Consider the following 13,071-nt stretch of genomic DNA (forward strand, 5'->3'; position numbering starts at 1 on the left):
GCCTCCTCATTCTCTCTCTCTCTCTCTCTCTCTCTCTCTCTCTCTCTGTCTCTGTCTCTGTCTCTGTCTCTGTCTCTGTCTCACTCTCTCTCTCTCTCTCTCTCTCTCTCTCTCTCTCTCTCTCTCTCTCTCTCTCTCTCTCTCTCTCTCTCTCTCTCTCTCTCTCTCTCTCTCTCTCTCTCTCTCTCTCTCTCTCTCTCTCTCTCTCTCTCTCTCTCTCTCTCTCTCTCTCTCTCTCTCTCTCTCTCTCTCTCTCTCTCTCTCTCTCTCTCTCTCTCTCACACACATACACACACACACACACACACACACACAATCTCTAATACATATACAAATTACATATTTACAATCACACACACACACATACAAATTATAAATTGAAAGTCACACACACAAACACAAGTTAATGTCCTCACACATTCAAATCAACAGAGACAAATACATACATTCAATGCATGCCCCCTCCTCATGCCCCCCCCCCAAAGATAAAAGCCAGTCCCGACCATGCTTCACTCAGAAGTTAGATGGGCTCCCTTCTATGCTGCTATGGGGTGTCGACCTGTTTAGTATCCTGAGATCTGGCAGTCTTCACCCACACCAATAGATTTAAAATCTTTGGTATAACCTCCTCTTAAAAGTTAGGGTGAGGGTTTAGGGTTAGGGTTAGATATAGGTTTAGGGTCAGGTTTAGGGTTAGAGTTAGGGTCAGAATTAGGGTTAGTGTTGACCCTAACTCTGCCTTTGAAGAGTGGGCCGTGTGAGCCTGTGGGCCGAGTTTGCCCGGATTCGTTCTCCGTTCTTTCGTCTTTGTTTTGACTTCAGTTTGACTTTGACTTTGAGTCTGAGTCTGACTTTGGAGACATGATCTAGAGTCTAGACCCAATATTAATTGATCTAGCTCGAAGACTCCAACTCAAACTTAATTTTAAATCAAGATGCCTTCCCCTTCAAGTGCTAATTAATCCACAAGCAATGGATAACAAGCCTGGAAAGCCAAAGCAAAGGCCAGTCTCACTCGCAGCACACAAATATACACATATGGGACCATGACCACCATCACACTGACCTGGCATAGAACTGAATAAGAAGTTGATTTCCATCCAACACGACTGACTCTGTCCTCCCAGATTTTCCGTCTTTTAGCATCTGATGGAGATCTATACATCTTGAATCCCTTCTCAGTTCTATCTGTGTACCCAAAGTCGCAACAACCTGTCATTTTGTCGTAAAATCGATGTAAAACACGAATAGGAACGCTGTGTACAGCGGGAACGTTAAAACGCGCCCGGTATGCGTCCGATCCTGTCCGCGATGGAATCAAAATAGCTCCACGCAATCACGTGATAAGATTTTTCTGGACCCTCGATGTCGCTACTCTCTCTATAAAGGGTAAAGGGACTCTACAGGAACTGAGGGACGGGAAGGCGGGAAAACGAGCGAGAGGGAGGAAATCTATGTATCCCACATCATCTCTTATAACGATCACGTGTTCATGGTGTTCAGAGTGTAAATTAAATCACAGCATCACTCACACACTCGAACCGTGTAATTACAAACACTCGTGAAGGTAAATTAAAGAGTGGTGTAAATGACAGGCCGCACTACTCCAAAAACGCGAGAACAGAGCACGAGGAAAAGGGAGTTTACAGGAAATTAAACATGGAGTTTATTTATAAACCTGTGATGGGAATTCACTAATCCGTGTTCAGGGAAACAGAAGAAGAAGAAGAACAAAAATCTCAACAACAGTTCAGGACTCACACAAGTTCCTCCAAGTTGTTGATGATCTTCAGGTCCCTCAGGATGGGCCCAGACTTGGTGCTCAGGTTACATTCATTTAACCTGTGAAGAGATAAAAACTCCAAGGAGTGAAACAAAGAAACATCAGTAGAAAGTTCTCGATAAACGACTTCTATTAGAAGGATCTTTGTTACAGGTTAAGAGATAATTAAATAACTTGAAAATGAACAGGTTGAATGTCACGTGACCGATAATAGTACAAACCTCCTTTCCGTGAGACATCGTCCCCTGGATTGTGGGAACAAGTTTGTACAAAAGAGAAATAAATAAATAAAACATCTCAATGAACAGTTTCGAGTTATATAAACAGGGGGGGGGGAAATGGGGACGGAAGGGGGGGGGGGGGGGGGAAATGGGAAGGGAAGGGGGAGGGGTGGGGGAAATGCGGAGGGAATGGGAAGGTGTGGGGGAAATGGGGACAGAATGGTGTGGACGAGGTTAGTTCTGCTGACTTGGTTTCTTTGTGTGAAGTTTGAATGTTTGTTGAAGAAGATAATGAGGTGGAAAACTGGATAAATTCACTTTCAATCATTGAGGGAGGGAGAGTAATCCAGGAATCTACATCAGTGATTGATTTCCTTGTTTGATCCAACGAACCAGGTGTGTGTTGAACATCAACGGTTCATACAGGTGAACAATCCTCTATTATTACCGAATATAAAAACATCAAACACTCGTGAAATATCATAGACAATCAAACATTGGAAACAACAATGTAAAATACCCTCCACAACCCGACCCCCAACAACTCCCCACCCCCACCACCCCTAAACCCCCTACCCCCCCCCAACCAACTCCCACACAATCTGATAACTTCCACCCCTGCCCCCTCCACTCTCCTTCAACCCCCTCTGCCTTTTTTCATTCCATGGCCACAAATTGTGGGAAAAATTCCGACACCACGATGACTATTATTATTGTTATAATTATTATTATTATTATCATGATTTTGATGACCGATTATATATAGTAAGTAATGTTTAGTGTTATTTGGTTTGTATAACCCTGTGTGTGTTTGTGGAGGAAACGAAATCACAGTTTGTCCACGAATCCCCTCCACCATGATGTTTATTTATATCCGTGACCTTCATCTTCATCAGATTATTCTTTATCAAACATATTGTGGCTATTGTTGTTGAGGCACTCAGTCTGCAACCACACGTAGCACCGCAAGGTCCGCTTTGTTTTCTACCTGTGAAAGGTGGTGACACACCTTTGTTTGTTTTTCATGTACATGGTAATACCTGTGTGCAGGTGGATGGTTCAGGTTGTCAAAAAAACGTTGAGGGTGTGACACAGACATGACGGTCCAAACGATCTCTTCATTCTAAGATTTCTCGTTTTAAAAAAAATATCAATTCCACGATCAGGGATTATGACGTCACGATGTTTTCATTACCCCCCCAAATCCCCTTCCCACTCACCCGAGGGTTCGTAACTTTGTTTGTGATATCAGACCCTCCATCAACGCCTCCAATCCCTCATCACCGATGGGATTCCCAGTCAAACTGATGGTAAAGGAGGGAAAGAGAAAAACCCTGAGATTATCATTCTGTAAACAACATGGAGAACCTTGGGAATACTTTCACCATTTCAATAGTTCTGTTTATAAATCATATCAACACCATAAAATGATGGGATTATAACCCAGTCCCTCCACAGAAACAATTATATAATGATGGGATTATAACCCAGTCACTCTCCATAAACAATTGTCTAGTGATGGGATTATAAACCAGTCCCTCTCCATAAACAATTATATAATGATGGGATTAAAACCCTATTGACCTCTGACTATTGACCTCTGACTCGCAGCAAGCAGTGACATGAATATCACTGCCAAGGTAAGTGAATCTCTCCACGACCTCAACATGCTCACCACAAACAGACACAGACAGGACAGCAGCATCCAAGATGTCACCGAAAGCCTGGATCTTAGTTTTGACCCAAGAAACCCGTAATCCCAACGGCTCCGACTCCTCATTCAGCACCTCGAGGGCCCCCAAGAGGATGTCTAAAGTCTCCGCAAAGATGACTGCATCATCTGCAAAATCAAGGTCCGAGATCTTGACATTGCCAAACGATGCACCGCAACTTGATCTTTCTGACATCCTCCCTAAAATCCAGTCCATACAAGTGCTGAAAAGTGTGGGGGCAAGTACACATCCCTGACGAACTCCAGTAACAACTGGAAATAAGTCAGAGATGGTACCACCACACTTCACAGCACTCTCAGTACCAGAGTAGAGTTCAGACATCAGATAGATCAGTTTTGGTGGCACCCCACGAAGACCAAGAATCCTCCAGAAGACATCCCGATTCACTGAATCGAACGCTTTACAGAGATCAACATAGGCTGCAAGCAGCCCCTGCCGAAACTCTCGTCTGCGTTCGGTGAGGACACGAAGTGCAAGGATACGGTCAATCGTTGACCTCTTTGGTGTAAAGCCTGACTGCTCTGGACGTTGGTGCTCAAGCAGATGGTGGCGAACCCTATCGAGAATTATCCGAACAAAGACCTTTCCCGGCACTGAGAGCAGCGTCACCCCTCGGTAGTTGTTGCAGTCTTGGCGATCACCCTTCCCTTTCCAGAGAGGGACAACAAGGTCCCTCTTCCAGTCAGTTGGGATGATGCCTGTGTTCCAGGCAGAGCACAAAACTGCATGCAACGACACGAGTGCAGCATTTCCACCAGCCTTGAGAAGTTCAGCATGGATGCCACAGATCCCTGGACCTTTGCCCCGTTTCAACTGGTTCACCGCAGCCCTTGTTTCCACAAGCGATGGTGAACCACAGTTGATTCGAGGGTCAGCAACAGGGATTGTAACACCCTTGACGTCCAACTCGACAGCTGGGGGATCAGCCTGGTACAACCGCTCAAAGTAACCGGCCCAGCGGGCCTTCACTTCAGACTCCTCTGTCAAGAGCCTACCACTCTCTGCTCGAACTGCAGTGCTCCGAGGGATGGGCTTGGATGAACATAATGCGCGAATTCCCCTGTAAGTGGGACGAGAATCACCTGTCCACAGGTGATGCTCTACCCCCTCACAGATTCCTCGCACATAGGCCTCCTTGTCCACCCTCAGTGTACGTACAGTTTTACGCCTCAGCTCCCTGAACAGCTCAGCTCTGCCATTCAGCCTGGCCCTGCGAAATCTGGTCAATGGTATCCAGTGTCCCTTGAGACAAAATTCTTCTTTGCCCTGCGGTGAGCTCCAAGGCATCCACCGGCAACATCAAGGACGGTGGTCTTGAAGGCGTTCCACAACTCTTCAGGACCCCCCAAAGCACCCAGACCCCCCAAGTGTCCACTCAGCCTGTTCGCAAACTCCTCAGCTACTCTATCATCCCTGAGCTTGGCAACATCCAGCCTAGGCTGGGATGGTACCATTCTCCAGGATTTATGGTGCAGCTTTAGAGTTGCTACAACAAGCCTGTGGTCAGTATTGAGGAACTGAGCACTCCGGTAGACCCTGCAGTTCTGGATCATCCTCCAACGACCGTCAATGAGGACATGGTAAATCTCCTTTGCCACACCGCCAGCGTTGGAATACCAAGTCCAGCAATGAGCTTGTGGGCGCTGAAACCATGAACCAGCCACCCTAAGTCCATGACTTCTTGCAAAGTCAAGGAACTTAGTGCTTTTCTGGTTCATAGTTCCTGACCCATGGGGACCAACACACACCTCATAACCGTCCCTATCAGTTCCAGTCGATGCATTGAAATCCCCCAAGACGAGAAGTGTATCTCGTCTGGGGCACTGATCAACCACAGACTCGAGTGTGGCGTAGAATGCATCCTTCACGGTGAGATCACTCGCCTGAGTCGGAGCATAAACAGAGACCAGGGAAATGACACCTAAGGAGTGACGAATCCTTAATCTCATAATACTCTCGTTGACCGGTGTTACCTCAATTATCATTGGGGTCAGCTTATTGGACACAGCTACAGCAACTCCTTGGGTATGGTAACCATCAGAGCGACCAGACCAATAGTAGGTGTAATCACCCACCATTATTTCGCCGCAATCTGGTCTCCGAACCTCAGAGAGTGCTGCAATCCCGATGTCCAAACGCTTGAGCTCAGATGATAACAGAGACAGGTGATCATCCTCTCTTAGGGATAGGACATTCCAGGCACCCACCCGAAGGGACCGCCTCAGGTTAACCCAAGGAGACCGCCGTCTGGTGGACGACACCTCAGCACCACTCCGACACACTCTCCCGCAATCTGACCCAGGGATGTTACCCCGTGGTTTCCCTCCTATCATCAAAGATTGGGGGTCCCGAAGGCTTTGCCCCAATCCCGTCATCCGGTGAGCTGCCCTGCGAAGGGAAGCTGCACAGGAGGTACTCCCACGGAGTGAGTTTTCAGATTTTTTGGGGTTTTTGCATTTTGCGGAATGAAGGGTTTTACGGTGGCCGGAGTGCAAATCCTGCCACCAACCTCCTAATAAAAAAGTAACCCAACTGCAGGACGACGTCCGCAGACACAGTTGGGCACGAGATATGGATGGCCATTGGCTCACAAGGAGCTCCTCCGCCCTTTGACAGGTTTTGTTTTTAATCCTGCTGGGTGTCCATATCCAAACACCCTCCTCACCAGAAAACCTGGTGGGGGAGACGGTTTAGTCGCCGACAACCCGACCATGGAACAGGTTAGTACAGGTTTACATGGTACCTGTAGCAGGTCACAGATCGAACCTGACCTGACTGGGATGTCCCAGATCAAAATGTCACCTCTGGGCTTTCGGAACGAACAGGTGAAGCACATCGTGTCCTTCCAGCGACGTGTGCATTGTACTTCCCACATCCAACCTTGATAACGTATTGAACGTTGTTCTTAAATTTCGTAACAATAACCACGATTACCAAGTCTACTCATCAACAGAAACATTAAAATGCTTTGCTTGTGGAAATGAACAGCTTCGTTTCAAACGTTTCTGTCCCAAATCGGCATCAGACATCCTCTCCGGCCAACACTGCTTCACCTCCAACTCCCAACATTGTCATGAACACGACCCGGGTTACTGCGACAGACGATACAATGTCAAACTCAAACCCTCCTGATAATATGAACATCTGTGACGGTTTTACACTCGTTTCCTCATTGAGGAAGAGGAAAACGATCTTTGAAAATGATCCGAAAAACCCAAAACGTTGGCGACCAGCATATTGATGTCGGGAAATAGGCGGTGCAGGTGGCAAGAAGTCACTCAAGCAAACTATTCTTGAAGCCTGCAAACGGCGTCAAGACGAGTTATCAGACATTGTGCGGCAAAGGGTAGATATCGCTTAAAGTGACCTTCACGAAGCTGATGCAAGGAATCATCTGGATTGCCGAAATAGCTTTTTGTAAGAAAAAAATGTGGCTTCAGCTGCAACCAAGTCTGATAGCAAAGTTAACATTGATCGTGCTTTTGAATCACTTGTTGTAATGATCAATGACTCATCCGGCTTCCCAAATTCAGTTGAGTTGCATGAAACATACAAAGAATTTGTGGGTGACAGGCTGACACGTCGTTTAATTGTCCCAAAGCGATGTGAATGCTTCGAAGATGAGTTGGTGGTTTTAAAGTCTCCAGGGTTAGCAGACATTGTTAGCTTGTGATCTTGCTGAAAAATGTATGCGATTAGTTCAAGACGAGGACGATGACATTGATGTAACAATCAATAAACTGTGCAAAGTCATCAGGCATGAGGTCAAACTAATAACATTAGATAAAGATTGTTATGATACTTGGGTTAACCGACAGGAATGTAGAGAGACTGTGAGTGACACTTTGATGAAACTTTTAGGGAAGCTGTCTCCTAACCTGGATAGGGCACTACCTTCACTTCTCATTTGATCAATGGTAACTGGGGTGATGAAAAACCAGCCCACGAGTTTGCAAATTACTCTTGGCATCAAGATGAGGAGATCAAAAAAACTTATTAACGTGTGACAAGAGTATGGTGTTACATGTACCTACGATGAAGTACAGTGTTTTAAACATTCAGCTGCCAAATCCACAACCATGGAACCTTCACTACCAGGCCTATCAACTTCAAGTTCAAGCTTGGTTCAGGTTATTGTAGACAATTTTGATACTGACATATCGTCTCCAAACGGAAAGTCACCCACCCATTTCCTTGCCATGCTGCTCACACAACCAGATAGTAACAGTGGTGAAACAGTCCAAGAAGACACCATTTGGCGTGTGAAAAAGGAAGACATGGTTGATATAGGTAAAACTGTGCAGAAGCATTCTGAGATAGTCGAAGGAATACTCCCGGCACATGCACTTTCTGGCTGTGACATGATTGCCTCCTATTTTGGAATTGGAAAGGTCAATGTACTCAAAAAACTTCGATCGGGGCACTCACTTAACTTGTTGGGTGCACTAGGGCATTCTATGGAATCTGTTATTCAACAGGCTACCTCCTTCATTTCCGTGTGCTATGGACAAACAAACTGTAGTACAATGTCAGAGACAAGGTTAAATGTATGGCTGTCAAAAACAGGCAAAGGGTCATCAACGCCGAAGTTGTGCACCTTGCCACCAACAACTGAGGCATTCAAGGAAAATGTTAAAAGAGCGCGCCATCAGGCTTCGGTGTGGCAGTCACTGGAAGCGCAGAATCCACCCGAGTTGGACTCAACGGAATATGGTTGGGTAAAGGATGACCAAAACAAGTCCCTTCAACCAGTCACTCTCCCTGATGAAGTCGAGCTAGCCCCAGAGATGGTACTACGTCTAATAAAATGTGGATGCCACAGTACCACTCCATGAAGTTCATGTGCTTGTAGTTGCAACTATGCAAACATGAAATGCACAATATTTTGCGCCTGCTATAATCAGGGTTGCTGTAACCCAACATCATAGTTGATTGCATGTCTTTGCGATGCACATGGGCAACACAATGTACAACAGTGTAAATTATTTGGTGAAGTGGTAGGCACCCTTAAATATGAATTGTATAATATGCTTTTGGTAGTCTGTGTGAGAATTCACATTTAAAATTAAAGAACATTTGTGATAATATAACACCTGTGGTCATTAACCTTTTCATATTTTCCCCAAGATTGAATCGTATGGAAGATATACCAGTGCTTGTAAACTAGCAGCCATCTTGGATTTCTAGATGACATCATCAGTATATGAACTTTGATCTGATACAGATAGGTATCTCCAAAATACCCAGTGATAGACACCTTCATGACTAATTTGGAGTAAATAGTTAAGGAGATATGCCAGTTTTCGTGTTACGGCGGCCATCTTGGCAGCCAACTTGGAAATTACCATTATGTATGACGATATTAACATAATACTTAGATCTAATGGAGAGCTTGACGCCTAAAACATGGGTATAGAGACAAAAATCACCTTCCTCGGGTGAATAGTTAGGGAGTTATGGTCATTTGTAGGTAATGGCGGCCATCTTGAATTTCTCAAATTGCTCAAGTGTGACAACATGTCATCAAGCAGTTTCTGAAAATCGAGACCCTTGGCTACCAAAATCAACAGTAAAAAAAACTTAATACAACAATGCAGGGTTAACCCTCTCTGCTCCCGGACTAGGACACCATGAACCAATGTTAAGAAACTAATAACAGTATTTTGCATATTTGAAGATAACTTTGGACATCATGATGCATTTTGAATGAGGAGAGTACTCAACGTTGTGTTCAATTTAGGAAGGTATACAAAAAATACAGTAAAATAGCATATTTGGCAGCCATTTTGTTTTTGGCCATTTTGAGGCATTTAGAGTCACAGGAGAGGGTGAACGACAGCAAAAATGGACTCAGCATTCCCAAATTATGATAAAAAAGTGGTTTGTCAACTTTTCCTCAAAAATTCCTCACGCATTTTAAAGAAGCACATTTATCAGATTTCCGACCAGTCTCGTATCCCGGATTGTGGTTCCGACATGTCTGAAGGGGAATCTTATGGAAGGGAGGATTTCAACACAACAAACCAGTCAAACGTATCAACAACTCAAATTTTGTAAATCCTGAACCACACTTTCAGTAAAAGACAAATCGATATCAAAGATCATTTTCCTGACCTGCACGGGTTTATCAACACGGAGAGGAACATGATCCACCGGCCGAGCCAGCACCACTTCACTGAACCTCAGTGTACCAGGTTAAAGAAGTACATTGTGACAACAATAGATGAACTCAAACAATGATCTTTGGTAGTTTAAATATCAATGGTGGAGCGAGTCAGCTGTGTAAACTTCAAGTGGTTAAGCTCACACGAAAAAAGGAAACAAGATGTGCTTTTCTCACAAGAGATCCACACCACTCCATCATCCCGTGTAGAATGGAACCCCATGATAAAAACGATAAGTTTTTTCAGAGATTCCAATCCCCGTCCTGCTGGGGTTGATTTTCTATTGAACCCCCTTTTCCATCCATCAGATCTTTCCTTGCAGGATATAATCCCAGGACACTTAACCTCCATCAAGTTTACCACTAATAACATTAATTTTACATTATTGAATGTTTATACTCCTTCAAAACAGGACGGACCGACAACGGTTCTCCACCAGGTTTGGGTCTTATACTAGGGAAATGTTTACAAAGGTGTGTTATCATGGTGGGTCATTTTAATTGTACTCTACAACCCAATCTGGACAGGAACGGTGTGGAACCCCATCCCAGACCGGCTAAATTACCAACCAATGTAATAAGATATTTTAGATTCCATGATCTCTGGTGTTAAGAAAACCCAATGACCCATCGATTTACCTGGTGTCAGGTTACAAATAACCAGGTACCCTCAGCTCGGCTACAACGGATTGATGTAAATTCACCCTTTATCAATCCCTCCCCCACTACAGGAATTTCCCCCTCCGGTTTTTGAGATCACCACTTGATTCCTGTGAGTTAACACCCACAGTTATCTTTGAATCATCATCCATTCTGGAAACTAAATGTCACCATTTTAGAAACCCCTTCTTTTCGGACCACGTTTAAAGATGTTTGGTCTATTTTAGTAAATCAATAAAATCAGTTTATAAATCAGGGTTTATGCTGGGATCATACCAAGGAACAATTTAGGGACTTTCACCAAAAAGGTAAACACAAGGTGTTGTTTCTTCACAACACAAGAAGAACGTAAAACAAAGGCCATTTTGGAAAAGGAAATTCTACAGATCCAAAGAAAACGGAAAAATTACCCCTTCCCCCCCTCTCCCCCCCTCAACAAATACTGAGACTGAAGGAGAAGAAGGAATTCCTTCACACAATGATTGAGAACCAAACACAAGGATAATTAACAAGATTGTATTTTCAACATCTCAACCTCCTGGACACACCAACCTGGTTTTTCTTCCATTTTGAGTCGAAGGTTCCTCACCCTCAAATTACCATCCTAAAACACCCTGACATCTCTGTCATCACTCACCCTGAAGGAATCAAGAGGGAAGATAATTTTTTTCTCCAACCTGTAAAAGACAACTGAGGTTGATTTCAATGATGTCCCCCATTTGTTTGATGGTATTTCCACCTTAACCCCAGAACAAAGGCAGAGCCTGGAGAAGCCACCCTCTTGAGGAACTCCACATCACGCAAAAGAGCGTTGGCAAAGGAAAATCATCTCTGGCATTGACGGATTGCCAGAAGAATTTTTTGAATCTTTCTGGGACCTAATTGGCCCCGAACTGGTCTCGGTGTTCCAGGAGAACCTCAAAAAGAATGAACCCCCATTGATCTGCAGGTGGGCAGTACTTACCTTGCTTCCCAAGAAAAGTGATCCTTTGCTCATTTCACAGTGGGGACCAGTGTCGTTACTGTGCACGGACAAGAAGATCTTTTCCAAAGATATTGCTTCACGCTTTTCCCCCTTCCTCAAGGACATTATTATAGTCAGGGATCCAAACTCAGAAAGGCCGCTATTTTAGGAGTTACCAGACACCGCTTCCTATACTTTGCAGGCCTCATTTTTTCTTTAGTTTAGTGTCTTAGGATTAATAATCAAGAGGCCTGCTCGGTCACCTCGATTGCGAACATCTCACAAATTGTATTTGAACATACGTACCCACCAAAAAATGGGTGCGATTTTCGGTATCACTAATTTTTCAAAAAACATTTCATAAGTTCTTCAAATATCAAGTTAGACAGTTGATTTCAACCCCGAGTAAGGACGTTGGCATGGTCTCATTTATTTTGTCATGTTTACATTTATGTTATTCTTATACATTTGCTCCACTCAATATTATCAATGAACTTGTGTCCTCTTTTTGTGCTGAAAGAGGTGTTAGACAGGGTTGTCCCCTTTCATGTGCCTTTCTGCCCTATCCCTTGAACCCCTCTTAAACACGCTGTGTCAGTCTCTGTGTGGTTTCACTGTTCGAGGTTTAAACCCGACTATAAAGATCATTACTTATGCCGACGATATGTGTGTTCACAACAAACACTCTTATGACAATGTCAAGATAATGCATGGTTTATAGATCTTTAACAAAGCTTAATCAGCAAAAATCAACTGGTTAAAAACAGAAGCACTGTGACTCAAACCCCTTACCTACCCCCACTTACCTACCCCCACTTACCTACCCCCACTTCCCCACAATTGTCACTTGGATGAGATATGGGATCAAGTTTTGGGGAATTTTTCTTGGTCCTGTTAATTTCATGAGGTGTAACTGGGAAGGCTTGCCTGAATACATCAAATTACTTTTACTGAAATGGAAAGCCCTACTCAGCCAATGATAACAGTGTCAATGTGTTGGAGTGTTGGTAATTAATTACTTTGATACTTCCATCCCATGGCACAAGGTTCTGGCTCTGTCACCACCCACTGGTTTGGTTGATGAAATACAGAAGAGTGTTCCTCACTTTTTCTGGTCCGGAAAACATTGTCTACGATCAGAAAAGTTAAATTTACCAACATCTGAGGGTGGTCAAGGACTTATCAACGTAAAGTGATGAATGATGGCCTTCCGTCTTCGTACCATTTGATCCTTTTTAGGTGAACCACTCTTACCTTGGAGATACCTTGGAAACCACATTTTGGGTCAAGTTGAGAATGTTGTTCATGCTGAGGAGCTTTTCCTGATGGACTTGAACAAGGTTGCTTTCTCTTCAGTTCCTTCATCATCATCATCATCATCATCATCATCATCATCATCATCATCATCATCATCATCATCATCATCATCGTTTTACCGCCTTTTCCATGCTTGCATGTGTTTGCCGTGGATCACCTAATGGCTGCTTTCCAGGCTGCACGATCCCTTACTGGGCCTCTTGTTAGACCTTTCACTCTGAGATCATCTC

At 44.2% G+C, this 13,071-nt stretch overlaps 2 protein-coding genes across 31 annotated transcripts in view; one reads left to right on the forward strand and one right to left on the reverse strand.

Annotated features, from left to right (window-relative positions):
• Positions 1-13,071, forward strand: part of LOC147033690 (NACHT, LRR and PYD domains-containing protein 12-like) — a 1,146,930-nt gene that overhangs the window by 840,603 nt on the left and 293,256 nt on the right. The gene's annotated exons all lie outside the window — the stretch shown is intronic.
• The window catches only part of LOC147033697 (NACHT, LRR and PYD domains-containing protein 12-like), a 517,878-nt gene that overhangs the window by 33,950 nt on the left and 470,857 nt on the right, over positions 1-13,071 (reverse strand). For 8 of the 9 annotated variants that reach the window (XM_085871814.1, XM_085871813.1, XM_085871821.1 and 5 more), the window contains 2 exons: positions 3,225-3,308; positions 1,762-1,842 (listed from right to left, as the gene is read on the reverse strand). The exons of the other annotated variant lie outside the window; for it this stretch is intronic. In XM_085871814.1, the coding sequence (XP_085727940.1) occupies positions 1,762-1,842; positions 3,225-3,308 (165 nt within the window). The remainder of the gene's footprint in view (positions 1-1,761; positions 1,843-3,224; positions 3,309-13,071) is intronic. 9 annotated transcript variants of the gene reach the window in all.

Source organism: Eptatretus burgeri, chromosome 2 (assembly GCF_056783735.1).
Source record: "Eptatretus burgeri isolate ZD-2024b chromosome 2, Ebu_testis_v1, whole genome shotgun sequence".
NCBI lineage: Eukaryota > Metazoa > Chordata > Myxini > Myxiniformes > Myxinidae > Eptatretus > Eptatretus burgeri.